This window comes from Antedon mediterranea, chromosome 4 (assembly GCF_964355755.1).
Source record: "Antedon mediterranea chromosome 4, ecAntMedi1.1, whole genome shotgun sequence".
Classification (NCBI taxonomy): Eukaryota; Metazoa; Echinodermata; class Crinoidea; order Comatulida; family Antedonidae; genus Antedon; species Antedon mediterranea.
The window spans coordinates 22,054,989-22,074,998 of record NC_092673.1 but is presented as its reverse complement, the minus strand read 5'-3'; the positions used below and the strand labels follow the sequence as shown (position 1 = coordinate 22,074,998).

Sequence of the window (20,010 nt, the reverse complement as noted above, 5' to 3'; positions counted from 1 at the left end):
TGGAATTATCAATTCAAATTATTAATTTTATAATAAATATTTTTCAAGACCATTCAAAAACAATAAAAGTAATAAAAAATTACTGTATCGTAAATTAACACATATTACAGGGCCACTGACGTAGAATTGCACAAGAAAACATTGAAAAAATATCTTTATCAGATGCGTATTCGCGTATCACATAATCAACGCGCACGCATTTCCGGAAAAGCGTCTAGACACGCACAATTTGGCGCGTTTACTTCCGTTGGCAAGTGCTGCCCAGGAGATCCGAGTGTTTATAATTGTAACATAGCAACGGTACACAAAAATAATGCGGTTCTTTTCTCTGAAGAAGAAAAGGTCCGCATCATGTTTTTCTTATTATTTATTCTAAGATGATCTAAATACTCATTGGTAAGTAAAGTACAAACAATGTAGTGATCGATAATCCATTGTACTAAGCCTATGCGACATGCTTTTCTAAAGAGACAGTATTCTTTTCAAAAGTCGTTTTGTTTGGCAACGTAATCCAATCTTTCTTAACTAACAAAAAAGTTGTAACAAGTAGGTTCATGAAGAATCGATTCTTATTTCTTCATTGAAATTATAAGGACAAACTTCTCAATTACGAACGCTCTATGGGGCCCAACAAAAACTTTCTGATAGCCTAGACTAAAATGTGTTGGATTGGCTATGCCACGTTTATATAACCAAAACAATAGGCCTATAATACATTAAGGTCTCTATTAAACAGCCCAAAGCCAGTAATTTATGGTTCATTTTATTATTGGGAAGATTTATGTTAACACTTTACGACTTATCTTACCATAACATAATGCTAATGTTATGAAAGGGTTTTTAATTTTTTCTTTTTTATTCGTTTAGATAGATCTCATCCTATCTTACAATGTCACGCATAGAAAGTTAATTAGAATTATATGCAGTTTTGTGGGCTTTTTTGTGGCCCCATAGAGATCTGTATGGTGGCTCATAACATTACATCCGGACAAAATTGTTATTACGTTTAGTTCAGTACTCCAGTCTCACCATCGAGTTTTGGGTGGAGGTAATTATTGAAAAGTATGCCTATGCGAATCATTTAATATTTCGCCGATAATTGACTCATGATTTAGACGTAGGAGGTACAAATGACTCATAAAAACCAACAGTCGTTTGTCTTTTATTAATAATAATTATTTTGATATAATTAATAAGTCATTGTTCGGTATAATAATTCCATTAGTTTAATATCGTGCGCAATACTTTACCGAAACAATGACTTGAACTTGAACTCCCGCTTGAACCCCTTGTGTAACCATCACAAAACTTTGAGACGTTTCTAGTTCGTCAAGACAACAGGTTCTTCACAGTCTTCCACGTTGAGTGTACTAACAGCTACAGAATCGGGTGGGTTCTTCCGGGGGAATAAAATAAAAGTCATTGTTACCGTAGACACTTGAAAATGTTCGTGTAATCAACGAAACTGCAATTTAACAGTTCTACCATCTAAGTTTGAACCCAATCTAAATTCCATACATTTTATATAACAATCGTCCGACTTTTATAATAAATGTAATCATGTAATACATGATTTATGCATTTATTTCGCGAAAGTGGCCTACCGCTTTTAAAGAATGATAGGCCTACCATAAAGTGGAATGCGGCTTGAATTTAAAATAACATGAACAATAAGTGCCCCTCTGTGCTTAGAGTTTCACAACTTAATCATCGCTCAACGTCATCAAACATATTTTCAGCCTTTTGTCTTTTTAATTCCGTTGCACATTATTATTTTTTTTTTTCTTCATTTCATTTCCTTATTATTTAGTTCAGACCTAATCAATTCTTCGTTTATAAACAAATGCATAAAGTATTGCTCCGTCGGCTTATAAATGTAGGCCTACTGAACTTGTAGCAGCAGCATGCTGTTGTATGTGTAGCCTAAATTAGTCTTCTTCGCGTTGTTGACGTCAGAAAGGTATCTTAATTACCGGTAGGAGGTGAATAAATGTATCCCTTCTCACTCCGAATAACGTCATGCTATTAACCTATCCGATCTTTTTATGATTATTCTCCACACAGCTATGGAAAGTTCATCTGAAGAGGAGGCAAGTGATACTTCTTCTCGAGTGGAAATGAGCAAAAATGTCCGAACTCAACTAACAGATGAAGAAAACAAGAAACGTGAAAGGGAGAAATGGGCCATGCTTGCTGGTCAAGCTGTCTACAAACTCGAGTCAAAGATCTTCCAAGAGGTTCTGCCAGAAAATCTCATAAAACCACACATCTTCCCGCGCACAATATCCGATATGGAATCTTTGATCGACTATCCGGAGAATGATAGCCAAATGAGGTTAGAACATGCTGGTGAAAAATGGAGAAATCTTAAGACAAAGTTAGAATGGAAGTCGTCTTTAGAGAACGTCTTCGCCATAATTAAGAAAGCCTATCTAAATATATCAAACCCATTGGAAGTGATGATGCGATTGGACAAGGAAAGTGGTAAAAGTGCTGAAGAGGCAAGAATCGCTTTTCATAATTCACTTCCAGAAAAACTTTGGGAATCTGGGAATACTGTCATCAACATTATGATCAATTTAGAGCTATTAGTAGAAAAGAAATAAATAAACTTTAAATTAAAAGTATAGGCCTAACTTTCCTTCCATATTCATCTGCAGAATATTAGCGGCAGCCTCGATACTTTTCTTGTTTATCATGTGGATGTTGAAGATACTGCAAACAAAAAGTGGAGGGGGAAATAGAATGATTTTACCTGCCTATTCATTTTTCAAATTTCTTTTCTGCGACGAAAGTTAGTAGCCTACTGTTATTTTTTTCTACTTTTTGCGAATAGAAACATTTCACAGCTCATGAAATGAGTTGCCGCCAGTGGATTGTCTGATTGAAAAAAGGTAATTTCGCAATTCTTCCCGCACTTTTAGACACATCTGGTTGACACGCGAAATAGGAATTTATACTGTACACATGCGTATTTTCCTGTTAAACTTAATTTATTTATTTATTTATTTATTGTGCAAATAATATACAAAAGTATAGGCTTAAAATTCGTTTACATTAGCGCATTATTCGCGCCAAATAATTATGAGTTCTGATTGGTCCGCATGTTCTCACAAACAATAGGCCTCTTCACAAAGGCTTTCGATTCGCGTTATTTTTCTTCTCTGAAGTCGTCTACTTATTTACGGACAGACATTGACTTACTAGCGCTAAGTTATTTTTAAGGCAAAAAAATGTGTATATGGGCCTACTATGAATACGACGCGACAATAAGTGAGTGATAATGCAATAAAAAACATGAAAAAATAAGTTAAGTGTTCATTGTGTGATGTTCACATGCACAGCGAATTACTTCACATGCACAGTTGGACATGCGCATTACTAAATTACTAATCATTCTTACGGCTGCGCACTTCACTATTCTTTTGACGTTTTCTTGAATGAGTGCCAAGAAAGGCGCGAACGTGATAATAGTAGTGTAGTGTAAACACAAAGTGAACACACATACAGTACATCCTGGAAACCCGCGTGTTTTTTAGGCATCGTCAAACTGTGCCGATTTTAAGTTACTTCGTCTCCTAATAATACGACGTAGAAGATGTGTATTTTGGCTAAGAAAGGATTTATTAAATAGGCCTGATACTTCATGAATATGAACGTCACCAAACACAAGAACACGCTGCTTATTCGTCGGTCAATTGAATTGGTAGGTAGGTATCCAGTAAACAGTAGGCCTACGCACGGGTTCACTCCAACGACGGACCGGGTTGGACGGAGGTTCTCTAGGCTAGCAATCTGGTCGCGGCCAGGATGGTCGGTGCTGACAAAGAAAAAATTAATAATTTGGCCTAGCGTATAATACACAATATATTGTTTTAGGTATTTTATGTGTGTAAATTAATAACTTTAATAAGCCCAGACGAATATGAATGGAGCGTAACTTAATTAAAATATTTTTTATTAAATTAATTGAACAACATTAAAGCCCCATTCCCTACGTTTTTTAGATATAATTTAAGATCACAAACTATATTTAATGTAAAAATAATACTATATGGTCCTATTGCGATAACTTTTTTCGTCTTTAAACGGTTAAAAATGTGAAAAATAAGTCGATTCTAATAATTATAGCGGCCCGCTATAAATCCCAAAATGCATTGCGCGCGGATTGATATTTTTGTTTTTCACCTGTAATTCGCCCACTTTTCGATCGATCGTGAGGCCAAAACAAATGAAAGACTCCTAACTTTTCAGCGAAAATACCGGGTTTTCCCCAATTTGTATCAACGGAGTCTGGCAAAAATAGAAAGACAATTAATGCAGCAACTATACAACGTCAGGCTAGGTATATAGCTCGCGTACGATGTTCGTACGTTACCGATGTTTACCAGCTAGGCCTACAAAACTAAGCCTAGCTAGGCTAGGCCTAAGACCGTCCACGAGAGGTCGATCGCCGCGAGCTACTTAGGTAGTGCATTGTTTCTCACTTTTTATCATAATTTACCATAAAACGTACATTTAAGACAAGAAATGACATGGTTTAATGTTTTTAAAGTGATATATATGTATTATTTTCCAAAAAACGTCAAAAATTGCAGGGAAGGGGTCTTTAATTAACACAATTAATTATGTATACAGTACTGTATAGGATATTAAACATGACTAAAAATGCTAGAGAGGAGGGGCTAGGCGGTAAGCTATCGGCTAGCCTATTTATTATATAATTTATTTTATATTACTATTAGGCAGCGGCCTACTACTACTACTAGCCTAGCCTTAGATAGGCTAGTTCCTCTGTTCTAGGTTACTAGTACTAGAATACAGTAATATTACTAAATTAGCCTATCTGTAGGCCCTAGTTAGATAGTAGTAAAGTATCCAATGTTAATTACAAAATGGAGGTCTTTTTTATACCTCCATGATTACAATGAAGCCCCAACAAATTGACCCAAAAAATAAACACTAATAATAATTGATCTGGACTCCAAAAATTGAGAAATAAAATTTTAGCAGCCAACGTTTCACCAATGAAAACTGTCAAGCCAGCAAAGTACAATTATTATCATATCCAGTTTTGTATTAATACAAAAATGAATATAATATTTTAATTCCTTGGTTTGGTCTTTTTTTGTTGTTTTTGTGACAGAATATTGTCCCCTTATAATAGGCACACTCAAAAGTGATAAATTTGGAAGCTGGTTACGATGAAATTACCTAAATTATACATATTCATATTTTAGGATCAGATAATACTGTAATGTTATGCCCATTTTTAAAGTTTAATAATGTATTGGTTACGTGTGCAATGAACTACTATTATTTAATTATGCAGCTTATCTACTGAATAATCTACTTTATTAAATTAGAAATATAAAATTGTTTTCATAAGCAATTTATAGGACAAGGGTAATTGATTAAATTAAGGCACTTGCATTTTAAGATAAAATAGGCTAATTTGTGAACTTTACTTAATTCCTATGGGCTTTTAAATTATTACACAAAATTTACAAAATGTACAGTAAAGTAATCTCTTGATTCCTGAAAAGGAGGTCCAGTCATTTACTAAATGTGCCCATATATGGAAATGATGATGTCATATCACTACTATATTTGGGCATATCGCCACCATATTTGGGCACATCGTAACACTTTTTTGTCACTAGTTTGATAGTGTAGACATACATTTATATGATTCACACTACAGAAATTGAACATACAGTATGGCGTCTCCATAAGGTTCATTTTGTGTAACTCTGTTACCACCCAACATTTTTGTGGATAGGTTAAACTCGTAAAGCACTGCTCAGGACCCCCCATAATAAGCTCTGTGGCCCCTGGGTTAGCCAGTGGGCGCTCATACATTAGCTGTTACGCCACTGATGGCACAACCATAAAATTTTACACAAAATGGATACCACACTATCAAAATCAAAACTCCATCTAGTTTGCCTTATACTAAATTTCAACATGCAATGACTGTAATAATTTATTCAATACATGACACTAGCCAAGCGAATGCATTAAAATTTGTAGAAGGATCGGAGCAAGCCAAATAAAACCACTAGCTATGTGATTGCAAAATTTGTGCTTGCCCTGGGACACTGAACTCTCTGTACTAATAAACAGGCCCCCTTATCAGTAGCCATCATGACCCTTATGGCATAAAAGTCCGGTTGAATACTATAGCCAATTACATTTAGAGTGGAATTCTACTAACTGACAAGAATCTACAGGATATCAACAGGATGAAGATCTTCACTGTATTATTACCATTTTTTTTAACAAACAAAAAGACTTTCTATATTTCAGGAAATGCTCTTTCTGTCATTCCTCTGTAGATCCTTTGATAAGAAACAATGCATCAATTGTTAACTCTGCTTTTAACACTAGATATAACTTTATTGAACATACGCCTTTAAATCGGCGGCACACGTTCTTCTGGACGGTGCGATCTTACATACATTACATATCAGAATGTTTTTTTTATATAAAGTATAAAGCTAATCTGCAACGTAACTGATGGGCCACAATTTAACTCTGATTGATACAGAAGAAAAGAAAGGAGCGTATAAATATAGCTTTATTCATGCAAGTTACTAATTATTTATTTATTTATTCTTTCTTTTGACTGGATTGCATTTTCAGTAACGCAGTACTACTCTCCAAAATGGTCCAGTTACAAGTTTAAAAGTAAAGAAAAATTATAACATATAAAAATACAAAAAGATAAAAGAATAGTAGGCCTAATTTTAATGATATATTGAATTCCATTTAGATGCACAGAAAAACAATGTCTGATGATCCCATCATATTTGAAAGTCAATAAACAGTATTGTATTCAGATTGCTGTATCAGTTCACTATAAAATATTACAATGTTGTACAGTACATGATAAAAGCAGAAATTGACACATCAACAAATTATAGATATGGGTGTTTTCTCACAAGGCTGACAAAGTTTGTGTCAGGTTTTTTTTCCACCCTTTCCCCCACTCAAAAAACATTTAATATAATGATAGTAAAATAAAAATAATTTTTTCTGTATCAAAAACACTACGTAAATTGTTTACTTTTATGTTATGAAGTTTGACCTTTGATATCAGTGCTGTATGTGTACCATAACTATGTCAGTCTGAACATAGCCTTTGATACTCCATAGTCCTTGTTCACTAGATTTATGGATTATTTTGTACATGCTGTTAACATGGTAACGAGTTAGTACTTGTTTATATGCTGTAGTAGGATATTAGTTGATATTTCTCAGAATTTGCAATGTGATAGTCTTTGTCAATTAGTATGTATTCTTTCTTTAGGTTAAAATGCATGAATAATCTTGTTTCAGATTAAGAAAAGTTACTTTCGGTCAACTGTCATTTCAAAATGTTGTCTCTATAGAAAATATGGTAGGCCTACTGTACAGTATTAAGATTACAGAAGATTTTCTTACACGACACACTATTAAAGAATTAGCTAATTGTTTTTTGATCCCAATATGATATTAAACATTAAATTGAATTTTTCATTCACAGCATTTAACTAACTTAACAACTAACAGTGTATACATTTTGTTTTGTCATTTATCCCCATTCAGCAGATGCAATTAATATTCATATCACCTGAACAATTTTCTTTGAACAAACATTAATTTAACCGGCAACATAGAATATGCCAAATTGCCAAATTACTGAAAATTAATTTATACAAAATCTTCAGCTTGACATACTTTTATATTTAATTTATTTTTTTTTTCTATTTCAGGAAATGCAATTTGATCAATGATGTTGGGTGAACCAACCATTCTCGGTCTTATGAACGGTAATACGTTAATACCAAGTTCCCTTCCCGTACCACACGCAAAGGAGGAACATACAGTATCGTACAATAGCGACACCTCTCTGAGCCCACCAAGTATTGATATTGACAGCATCAAATTGTTATCGTCGCATAACCTTGACGAAGATGAACGTAAAGAAGCCGAGAAATGGGCTATGTTAGCGGGACAAGCTGCGTTCAGACTCGAATCTTTCATCTTCAACGAAGTTCTTCCTAAAGAAATCTGTCGTCCGCATGTCTTTCCAAGAACTATTAACGATATGGAGGCGCACATTGAGCGCTGTGTGCGACTAGACGGGAAAGATACTACGTTGAATAATGCAAAAGCAAAGTGGAAACAATTGCGCTTACGATTAGGATGGACAAAAAATCATAGGAATGTAATGTTAATCATTAAAAGAATATATCTGAATGTTCCAAATCCATTGGAGATTGTTAGAGAGCTTGAAGCATTTGACACGAGGAGTTTTACGCAAACACGCAAGGCGTTTAGAACCGTACTGCCAGCCGCGCAGTGGAAGGAAGGTACGGAACTTGTCAACATGATGATGAAGTTACATCTACTGCATAGGGATAGTGCCATGTCAGATGACTTGCTATAACAGTCAACAATTACTATTAAACAAGCGTAATTAATCATTTTAAAGGTTTTATAATTTGAGAAAAAAAATGACAGAATAATGTGTATTACAGTTAGGAAAAAGAAGCCAAATTAGTCACTTATTTATATTTTTAGATTCGAGGAAATAAACGGTTACATTTTAAATCATTGATTTATTGTTGGGATTTTAGATTTTTTTAAAGTTGGTAATTTGTATGCTGTTTTCAAAGCAATTATTTCCCTTTTGGTTGAGCACGACAATACACTTCCTGTATTGGTGTTAATAATAGAATGATTGTAAATCAACTACAAATTGTAATCCCACATGATTTAAAAGTTTATAATTTTACTCATTTCAAAACCATGCATGAGTGAAATCTTTTTTTCTATTTATTATTCAGTCAGATGATCAATAAATTGGTGAATGCGTTATGCAACGACGTAAGAACTACTATGTAGTATTAATATAATTATGTTTATGAAGCATTTCATTATGAATTTTCTGCAATAATGTAAATATTTATGATGTAAATTTATTTTGTATTCTCATAAATTTAGTTCAACAATTTTTTTTTTTCAATGTTTTTAATTGAAGTGACTTCTATATAGTATCTCATATTAAGATATTTGACAGCATTAAACAGTTGTTGCATACTGTAGCTTCAAACAGCTTAGAAATTTCAGTAACCTTTGACCTTGAAATAGTATTCATATCATGTCCATGTTAAGATGGTACAGTCGTTCGTTTGATATGCATGAATCAATGGTGCTAATATCATGTAATGTAACACAGAGAACTAAAAATAATTTTTTTAAGGTTGCGAATTAATTTCTTAATGATTATGAATCAATTTCTTTATGAATCAATTTAGACATGAATACTTAATTATGCAGAAGTAAATACCTCAATTTTGATTTTAGGTAAATATAATATAACTTAATAAGGCATGATGTGCCTAGAAGTGTGCAATTGTGAATATTATTAGAGGCCGATTCTCATGCAGTGTCATGTCTAACGACAAACAAGATGCAGATCGTGTCTGCTGACTGTAGCTGGCTTATACCACAGCACGTAACTCCTATAAATATTAACCTACAGTAACCAGCTAAAATAACCTTTCAATATAACAGTATCTCACATGGGATGAAGGTTGCTGTCAAAAGGCTCAATACTGTACAGTATTGTATTGTTGCTAGACATAATACTGCTTGTGTATCGAGTATATTATATATGTAAGTGTATACTTTTTTTTTTCATACTACTATCCATTTTTTTTTTCTGGTTTAAACCTGAAATCACTCAGTCTAGTATCAGTGTCTAAAATTCACTCAGATGAGTTTTAATTCGTAGTGATACTGGTCATAAAATTGAGGTTTTATTGTTACATTTTATGTTTTAGTTTGAAAATGAAAGTTTTAGTATGAAAACTAAGTTATAAACAAAAGAAAACTAATAATTGAATAAGTTTTAAATTTAACCGCAAATATTAATAAATCTGCAGTATTATTGAGGAAGAGTATTTAGTAGTATTGACTATTTGGCTAGCAATAATTGATGGTACAGTATATAATGAGTTTAATAATTTATTGTGGTGAGCAGGTTGGTAAAGCCATTATTGGCATCTCTAATAGGCCTTTTAAAATGTATACTAAGCACTCAACTAAATGTAAAATTTAAAAATGAAATATTATTAGTAGTACTGTCGCCCTTCCCATTTACATACCCCTTGGTCTGAAAGCAGTGAAATACTGTAGTTAGTAATGAGAAGATTAAAAGGAAACCCTATATTATTTATCAGTAATTGAAGTATAAAAAATCATTGTATTGTTAACTTAAAATACCTTTGCAACTGAGACTGATTTTTCACAAAACCATAAATTAAAAATAGATTTTGTACAAAATTTTTCAGTAGCATCATTGAGAAGGGTTTGTGAATGAGAAGGTTTACTGTACGGTAGGTAAAATATTTTTGAAAGCGCCATAAACTGGTTGAGGTATTCTGTATCCTTTGAAAGTCATTGATTGTTCTTAAAGTGAGTCAGCATTATTTCAAAATAATTTCTAATCTAACTTTGCTTCTGTAATGCCCTTGAAATATCCTAGAAAAGTCGTAATATTATATAATGTATCATATTCAGTGGACAATGAATAAAGTTAAGGTTACAGTATAACAAGTATATAAGGCTATTATATTCTGGTGCTGATATTTGGATTTACAGTTTGTGCTCATAAATATATGTATGATTGTGTTTTGGTGTGTTAACAATCTAATAAAATACTACATTATGATTTCATGTTGGTTCAAAAGTCGTATTTATTTTCAAATTTGTCTGTTTACTATAGTTCTTATCAGAAATGACAATATTACTGCACGCCAACGGGATATTAAGATGTTTTGATAATAACTGATTGAGGATAGGTGTGTCTGAGAAATTCTGTAATCTAGCCTACACAGTTAAACTGCACACGTAGACGCATTCAACAAATAACTTTCATAATGGAGGAATTTTAATTCCAGCATGCATTGTATAGATTCTATAAATAAGCAAGTTTACTCATTGGATGTATACTTGTTAAATTTGATCTCTCAGAGCACACGCAGCAATCCTTTTCATCATCAGCACATGATGGTTACCTTTAGGCAAAAATAATTAAGCCCTCAACAGACCATCCCCCCCCCCCCCCCACACCCAAAAAAATTGTTAGTGTCACCACACGAATGAATTGGGCTGGTCTAAATGCAAAGGAACCATGACCAATTGCAATGAAAATTAAGTGAACTATTGGAGCTGTCGTTTTGAAAGAAAAAGTGGAAACATGCTGAATCGGACTAAAAAAAATGTGGATATCCTGAAGCGGCCTAGTACAAGAGTGGCTCAGGCGGATAGCTAGTCATGCTAATTTGGAAATGATAAAATCTTTCCAAACTTGAAGAAACCAGGATTTAAACCCATGATTCTGGTATGTGGTAAACAAGCATGTTAAACTCCAGGCTCCAATATTTATTTCAAGATCTCCTATACTCTTCTTACCTCAAAATTGCAAAAATGAGCAAAACAATAAACCATTTATTATTTTAGGTCTCAACTTTGATATAAATGAAAATATTCCATTTTATTTTAAAGACTGATTATTCACTTTGAACCAGTGGAGGGGGGAGGTGGTTGGTCAGGTTGAGCTTGAACGTTTATTTTATTTTGATGGCTTATCCCCATACATCATGCCTCATTGATGTACTGTATCACCAATAGAATGGTATCACCATCCATTTGATTGAAATCTGGCCAAGATTATAATGCAATTCTATATTGATATTTTATTAGTTCACTTTGTTCAGGTTAATATCAACTAAACGAAGTGTAGTATTTAATTACAGAACACCTGCAACAAATGTAAACATATGGGCTACTAAATTATGTCACACTGATTATCATTCAAGTATATGTAAGTATTGGGGGCGCTATTACAATCTCAGCTTTGCTCTCTGTGTAAAAACTTTATCACCAATCAAGTATCATATCATGTTTCATCACACATAAACAGGGTCGTTTATTTTTACATTGGATAAATTCTGAACAATAAAAAATGGTGGAGAAATTTCACTATATCAAAATGATAGTTAAGGGAAATAAATGTGTTATGTACATGTTGACTTTACTATATTTTGGCCTTCCAGCGTACTAATTTTTAAGTTTGGGCCGGTTGTAAAAATATGCCTTTTTAAAAGAACACTTAAAGGTTAAATTCGCAGAAAAAAAATATAAGTTGAGTAACAAAAGAACAAAAATGTGAATACAACATTATACCTCCACGACAACATATAATCAGGGTAAAACTTCTTGTTAAATTCATGGACAGTTTTTGTTAACCAACAGACGATTATATCATTATACTAACTTTTTAATCAACTTTTATCCATTGTCGATCTTTTAAAACTTTAACATGTTTTTAAAATCCAAATTGACAATTTACAAGACCAGAATAAGAACAATCAAAATAAGTACATTTTAGGCTAAAACTAAAGAAACATTGGTGGATGAAAGTGAGACTCTTGTGGCCAAGAATGTGAAACATCAACAACTATAAGTAAATGGAGGGTTGTTTGGACATTTCTAGGTAGAAATGTTCTTGTATTTGGAATGATGATTGATTTGTTCCTTACTATTATAGAAGAAGGTACGGATTATGAAAAGGTAACCATAATAATATAATATTATTGACAATTAAAAAGAGTACAGAGAACCATTTTTCTGACAAGAGATATATTTAAAATAGCGCCATCTATAGACATAAATAACCATTTTTGCAGGCGGCCAATTCATGCATGGAAGCAGTGGATGGGAAAACCAAAACGGAAAGAGGTGACTGGTGGTGCCTTGTTCTCGATGTAAAGGAATGCAATTATTAGGTGAGTTAAGTTACCATTTCCGTTGCTATTTAATGCAGGAAATCATTAATTACTGATGGTAAATAAAAAGACTAGTAATTGTAAAAGCCATAGAGATCGCTATAATAATCTGTACCGTGGAAAAGCCAAGACGGAAAATCGGGAGGCTTGCTGTCTCAAATTTCTTTCCAGGTGGATCAGCTTTATATAGTGTGTAGCCCTCTATAATAATGAGTGCAGTATCTAAGTACAGTTAAAAGTAATATAAAAATACATTGTCAATTGATGTTTATTAAAGTAAAGGACTCCAAAGGGTTTATTTGCTCTAAAGATTGTTATACTATAAAAAAAAGATTATGTCATGAAACATGAAATACAAGAGGTGGTTATCTACTAACAAACCTGTGGTAGCCCTGACAGGGAGTCGGGATTATTAATTATTAGGGCGAATGTGTTTTGCCCATGGTGCTGTGTTATGGCACTATCTAATATTTGTATATACTATTTGTTTTTGCTTTGATTAGTTTTGATCAGAAATATAATATAATAATAATAATTAATTAGCAAGAAGTCATTTTTTGGGAATAGTATAAACTGTAAGAATCTCTTAATTAGTTTATACTGTTGTGAATATTCAAGTATTGTTAAAATTGTGCCTTCTGCATTTGTAATTACAGTTGATGTCACTTACGCTAGATTAATTCCTTTAAGTACAAATAATAGCAAAGTGCTTGATGTTGCCTTTAGGTAGTATTAACTTTTTAACTTGTGAATTCTTTCATCAATCATATGACCATGATATGCAATTATTTGGTTCAGTAGACTTAATTAAGATACCTGTACAAGGAATAGGAGATTTTCCCTATGGTTCCCAGAAATTATTAAGTTGTTTTAAGCAATCAACTAGAAGGGTAAACAAACTCTAATGGACATAATTAGTTTAATGCATTGTGAGAATTAGCTGTTACTGAATATCAACTTGACCTTCTACAGTACTGTATATAATAATAATAATAACTCATTTTGTTTAATTTATAAATTAATACACAAAATATCAGATGAGGAATTTATTCTTACCATATCAACTATTAAAAAATTAATTTATAGCTCCGTGAAACAGCACATATATGAAATTTTTTAATACAAGCAATTTAGGCTAAAATAGCTGGAATTATTATAACAGATATTGTATATTCATCTATCATCTACAGTATTAAGGTCCAATTTGGTAACTTTCCTATGTTCTGAAAGTCTAGGGACCAATTGGGACTCATCATTTGTGTTCATAGTACTAGTTATTCCAGGTGGCTTGACATTTGAACTGAAACATTGAGAAATTCTCAACCTTACTTGTTTTTTTGTGTCTTCACACATTTTATATATTTGTCAATGTTCATCATTAGTTCAATGAAATATACATAATTACATCTATAAATAGACCGTGACAAGTTCTTTTTAGTTCAATCATAAAAACATCTGCATTCAAAAATACAATTTAAAAAAAATAATTAATTTTATAAGAATTTTAATATTGTTGAGTGCATTGTATTGGAATCTGTTAACGCCTGTTATTGTTTCATCGTAACTCAGAATAGCTTTTTTGTCTACTACCTTTGATGTTATCCCTTTGTCACTTCTCATCGGAAGAGAAATTGATTAGTGAAATAAAAGTCTTAATTCAGCTTTCATTTCCTGTCTGAAATGCTGGTGTCTTCATTCGTGTTTCATTGCTTGCAGCATTTTATTGTGATAATATGGTAATGTTATTTCAGACATTGTCACTACAGTGCATAATGAAAGTGACAAAGAGTCTAATTGTCACTAGTAGTCATAATAATTTCATAATGTATTGTCATCATCATAATTTCTTATCACTGTCAGTGACATAATAATTATTATTTTATTTCATAAAAAAAGTTTTATCATCATACAGTAGATTCATAAGTTTATATTCTATTTCATGCCAAGCTTACCTGGATAAACCGACAATAGCCCATGCTCTCCAGAGGGAGGGTTTAGATATGAAAAGTAAAAAGTTATTGAACACCTGGGTACCAGAATGGACTAGTCTGCAACCATTTCTTCATGTGGGAACGTACCACAGTCATCATTATTGTCAACATAGTGTAATAATTTTGGTCAGATTTTAAATATTCTTGTTTCACTATTGTTTGAATCAAACAATTATAAAACAAATACCATACTCTTTTCAGTTTCTACTGATGAGAAGGATAAAACTGTTTTAAAACTTTATTATTCTGGTCTTCACAAAAGAACCGACTATAAAAATGGTTCTAAATATCACAATTTATTCTGACTTTCATCACCAAAACTGTAAATATGACTGACACCAAGTAAATGAGCATTTTTCTTTCTTTTCTTTTTAATTATATCAATTTGAAAGTTTCCAAATAACTAATATTTATAAAGTTTTTAAAGAAATGTATAGTAATCTGTATAATTTGATAATGTTTTATAATAATATTTCCGTGTCTATTTTCCTAGCTTCTGAATTAAGAAGATATTTTCTCGGTTTGAGAACGCAATAAAGATTATACTGATTACACATTTTAGTAGACTGGTATTTATTTTTATTGCAAATCAGTTTATTTCATTATTTATACAACAGTTTTATTTGCTTTAGTGTACAGCGTATTTTAATTGGCAGGTAGTGAAACCAAAGCACTGAATGGCCATCTGAACCTGATCACAAAGTAGTTGAACTCTTACAAATGTTGAATTATTCGCAAGCAACAGATTCTAAAGACAGAATACAAATTTTTTATTTGCGTTTTCTTGTTGATATTGTTCAGTTCTGGCTTAAGATTTGTTACCCACAGGCGACATGTTGTTCAGGTTTATTTCCTGTAGAGAATTATAAGATTGTGGTTTTACGCATTGTACAAATGCGAATGCATTTTTGTGAATTGAAGGCTTCTTGCAATCAATCAAAGTAATGTAAACAGGTGTCCTACCGGTCTTATATGGATGATGCATTTCTATGAAATAGTCCTTACAGCATTAATGATTTTATGATATTAATGTAGTGCTATTAAATCTATATTGAGCTGTAGATATTAGTGTAAGCTCAATGAATTAGTTAGCTAGAAATAATGGCTCTAGGTTATTACCAATGACTTGTTTCTGCTGTGAGAAAATAACCGATTAATGAATTATCCCAATTTCTTGGCAGGAACAATATTTGGGCATTTTCTTATTTCTGTGTTTTATCTCTAGTTCCGCGTCTAGTTCCGCGTCTAGTTCCGCGTCTAGTTGCGATTTAATACACCTGGTTGCAGTAACAAGTCTGAATATTCACCTAATCATTTGGGAAGAGTTTGAACTGCATTGCCAAGAATGTAATTACGTCTGGGTACCTCATTTTATTAAAATCTTTATTTTTCATGTTTTGATGGGACAATATATATTTTACCCTATGTTTGTTTTTAGATTAATGAATACCCTTGAAACTGTGAAGTGTAACAGTATGTAAAATAGACCAACCCTGTTACAAAGAGTGTACTACTATAAATGCCGTTTGGATTTAGAACTGCAAACTTTCACTTATTTCATTAAAAAAAAAAAGCACAACTTTATCATAAGACTTTTATTCTATTTTATTACAAATTGATAAAAAGTAGGTTTTTGTTTTTTGACATTAAAATCTGGGTCAAGTAGTATTTCATAAACGATCTTGGTCGTAAAAGAAGACATAACATGTTGTATTAATACTACTAATGCCTTGACTAATGGAAATGTTGGTATGCTAGTATTTTAACTGCTAATTGTATTTTATCTATAAAAGTAGATTTGTATGTAAATGATTGGCATTACAGAAATTCTCTAGTAATTGCTATCTTTTTAATCGGTAATAAAAACATCATGTACGTTTTAAGAATACTTTTTAAACATTTAAAAAAAAATTTGATCAAATTTGTTTTTGTTTCAATGATTCAGAATATTAATTTAGTTATAGTTCAGTATCTTATTTTAATAGATATAATTTCAATATTTTTGGTTTATAATAAATGGAAATATTAAAGTTTACACTTATCAAATGCTTAATTTTTAAGCATTGTGCTTGTAAAATTGTTAGATTAAACGAGAACTTACCTTTTTGAAGTTTGATCGGAATTTCATGAAATAATTATATTATATTATATTATTAGTTTTTGATATTGCTTTATTAAAAAAAAGTATGTCCAAGTCTTCACCGATTGGGGCGTGCGCACGCTCGTATCTCGTAGATTCTCTTTCACGAATTATGGAATGAAATACAAAATGCAACAGAATTCTTTAGGGGACACTTGTGAAACAAATGATGGGCAGTATGTTACACTTTGTTGGGTCCTAAAGATGTCCCCTAAATAGGAGTTTTATTGTATAAAAGAAAAGTAGACAATGAATGAGTTTAGAATAGATTGCAAAATAATAAAATACGCTAGGCTTTGAGGGTGGTTTCATTGCTAGCTTGCTACCTGTATATTTGTGCTATATAAGCTATTTAATGCAAGTAGATCACATGTATTTCATCCATAATATATAATATAAACAGTTTATTGTTGACCTATGACCTAGGTATCTCTGACATGAAGTAAGCAACCCAGCAGGAGAGGATAGATATTGCATTCTCTGGATTCTTTATGTGGCCACACTAATGTTCCATGATGGCTGAGAGAGTAGAACTCATTGAATGCCCAAGTTTAATAAATCAAAAGTTACAAAAACTTAATAATTGTACAAATATCTTTAAGGTTTAATGCACAAATCAGACATGGACTTGGTTGATATTAACCATGAAACATTCATGGGTTTTAATTAATAAATTATTTATATTTTTATAAGTGGTTTAGTGCGACCTCGGTTTAGAAATTATTCAAATCAAACCCTCGCTCCTTAAATTTGAGTTTCAATTTTTAAGTATACAGTACCTCTATCTAAAATATGAATGCAATAAACCAGTTTAACCAATAGTTTGTGAATTAGTTAAATAGGATAAAAGGTACATTGGACTTTTGGCTAAAGTAAAAGAAATGCCATCAGGCAAGTTCTAGTGGGCAGGCAGTGGTTGGTAAAATTAACCGGTGGAATTGAGCCTTAGTCAATATAGGCGGCAACTCGGTTAATTTGATCAAATCCACTGTGATCTGATCAAGGCTTTAATCATTTACTGATATCATCTTTCTTTTGCTCGTGTTAGTCTGAAATTAAGAAATGTTTTGAATAAATTGAAGTGCTTTGAATTGATACTTAATATTGTTGTTTCCTATTTTATTTATATTTCATTCTGTATATGGCAAGGTAAATAAAATTATATTGTTTTTTCAAACTAAGGATTTGGTGATACTAATACAGTACAGTAGTAAGTTCAACAATAATGGCATTAAGTAAATCCAGTGCCTGTCTAATTATATAAATAAAGCCATACAGTAAAGTATCAACTGTTAGTGTTAATATTATGTAACACATGAATAAGAGTTAATCTGGATAGGATTAATTAGATAAAAGCGTTAAAAGTTGATTGTCCTGTTAGGAATGCCTGTCTGACAGGATATATCTCAACTCTCATTTGTTCATTTGTTTAAAGCATCACCTGTGTAATTATGTATGACTCATCCTTTATCTGAATTCCATTGATGCTCTCCAACGAGGTGTAGCACCATTTAGCTAAACACCACTGTAATCTCATGTCTAGGACTTATTATACCTGCTTTACTGTGATCAGTCAATTGTCTAGGATATAGCTCTCTTAGGTAAGATTTAAATTCACAGTTTGAGTGCAAAAGGCAGCCAAGTTGTACAAAGCACCTATAAATGAATTGCTTGCTGATTCAAATGTGTTCAGTAGAGATGTTTAGTCTCCTCATTGTCTGTGAAATGCTGTATCGCCGCTTTAGTTTTCTGTAAAATTAATGATTAAATTCTCTCCTGTGAAATTAGTTGAATTCTTCAAGGAGCAATGAGTACGAATGATACCTAGATGTGTACACATTTGTGAAGTGACTTTCTTTATAATTCATGTTGTGTTTGAACATAATATCTCTATGGTTTGAACCTACATTTGTGAGTTATTTTGACATGTTTTTCGTTCAACATTTTCTACTTTATGTAACCCGAGTCTGAAACTAATTATTGGTTCTAGCACGTTCTTATATTCTGTTAAATTTATTCAAAATTTTTTGAAATAACAAAGCATTCCACATTTAAAACAGGTCATACTTTTTTTTTATACAATGATAAAAAAAAGTTTATTTCAGTCAATGCCAGATATAAAATCAACAGTTTAAGTCGAGAGTACAGTAAATTATTTTACTTCATGAGATAAAATGAGTTTAGTATACATACAATGGAATGTACTGAACTTCTCTATCTAAACAAACTTTAAAATGAGATCGTAATACAATAGATATATATACAGTATTCATTTATTTTTGTCATTTTCATTTGTTCGGTCAGTATAAAATACAATAAAATGTGGGAATGATTTTCCATCTTGTTGCTTGGTGTGCGCCATAAAAACGAAAGGCACCAAACTGTATTTTTTAACAATTGGGAGAACCCCGGAAGAAGACATTTTCATGGTGTGGGTCATTATCCACTATAATATCATGTTTTTAGTGGGGTTTCCCATAGTTTAATGCCAAATTATTTTTATTTTGTACTATATATAGCATTTAAATTGGATAGCATTCTTGTACGTAAATATACGTACGATTTAACATAACTTTTTAATTCATTTTTGAGACGCCATGTACAGTAGTGGAACTTTGTATATTATTCTTGAGTTAATTTTGAAGCATTCCACAAAATAATGAATCTCTCAAAAAGTCATTACAGTTTGATTAAAAATTGTATTGATGTTTCTGAAAACTGTGTCTTGCTTTGTAATTGTAGAGGTATATTGTGGTGTCATTAACGACATGATCTAGGTCCTCTGCTACATTTACAAACTTGGTCTTTGTCATTACTTGATTTATTTTCTCATTATATTTGATATACAACTTACGGTGACACACCTTTCGTAGTTTATAATCCATATTCTATTGTTACAATTTGCACATTTTTCTCGGACGTCGCCTCAAGTAATAACTACTCTATTTTTCACATTCATGTAACATTTTTCAGCACATACAAAGTAGTAGTAGTAGTCTTTCTAATAAAATAATGGTTACCCTATGTTAGTTTCTAG

At 32.1% G+C, this 20,010-nt stretch overlaps 2 protein-coding genes across 7 annotated transcripts in view; both read left to right on the top strand.

Annotated features, from left to right (window-relative positions):
- The first annotated feature begins 279 nt into the window (after positions 1 to 279).
- Positions 280 to 10,728, top strand: LOC140046921 (uncharacterized). Of its 2 annotated transcripts, XM_072091680.1 has the most exons (3): positions 280 to 396; positions 2,065 to 2,335; positions 7,758 to 10,728. In XM_072091680.1, exons 2-3 carry the CDS (start codon positions 2,067 to 2,069, stop codon positions 7,786 to 7,788), a joined length of 300 nt encoding a protein of 99 aa, XP_071947781.1. In that variant the 5' UTR covers positions 280 to 396; positions 2,065 to 2,066; the 3' UTR covers positions 7,789 to 10,728. The 2 variants fall into 2 exon arrangements, with proteins under 2 accessions (XP_071947781.1, XP_071947780.1); XM_072091679.1 differs by lacking the exon at positions 7,758 to 10,728 and having other exon boundaries at positions 2,065 to 3,262.
- A 2,047-nt stretch (positions 10,729 to 12,775) lies between these two features.
- The window catches only part of LOC140046919 (discoidin domain-containing receptor 2-like), an 82,844-nt gene continuing 75,609 nt past the window's right edge, over positions 12,776 to 20,010 (top strand). For 4 of the 5 annotated variants that reach the window (XM_072091677.1, XM_072091676.1, XM_072091675.1 and 1 more), the window contains exon 1: positions 12,776 to 12,842. The gene's annotated coding sequence lies outside the window, so the exon portion shown is untranslated. Of the gene's footprint in view, positions 12,843 to 18,507; positions 18,575 to 20,010 lie in introns of those variants that run through there. The other variant, XM_072091673.1, reaches the window with a different exon arrangement.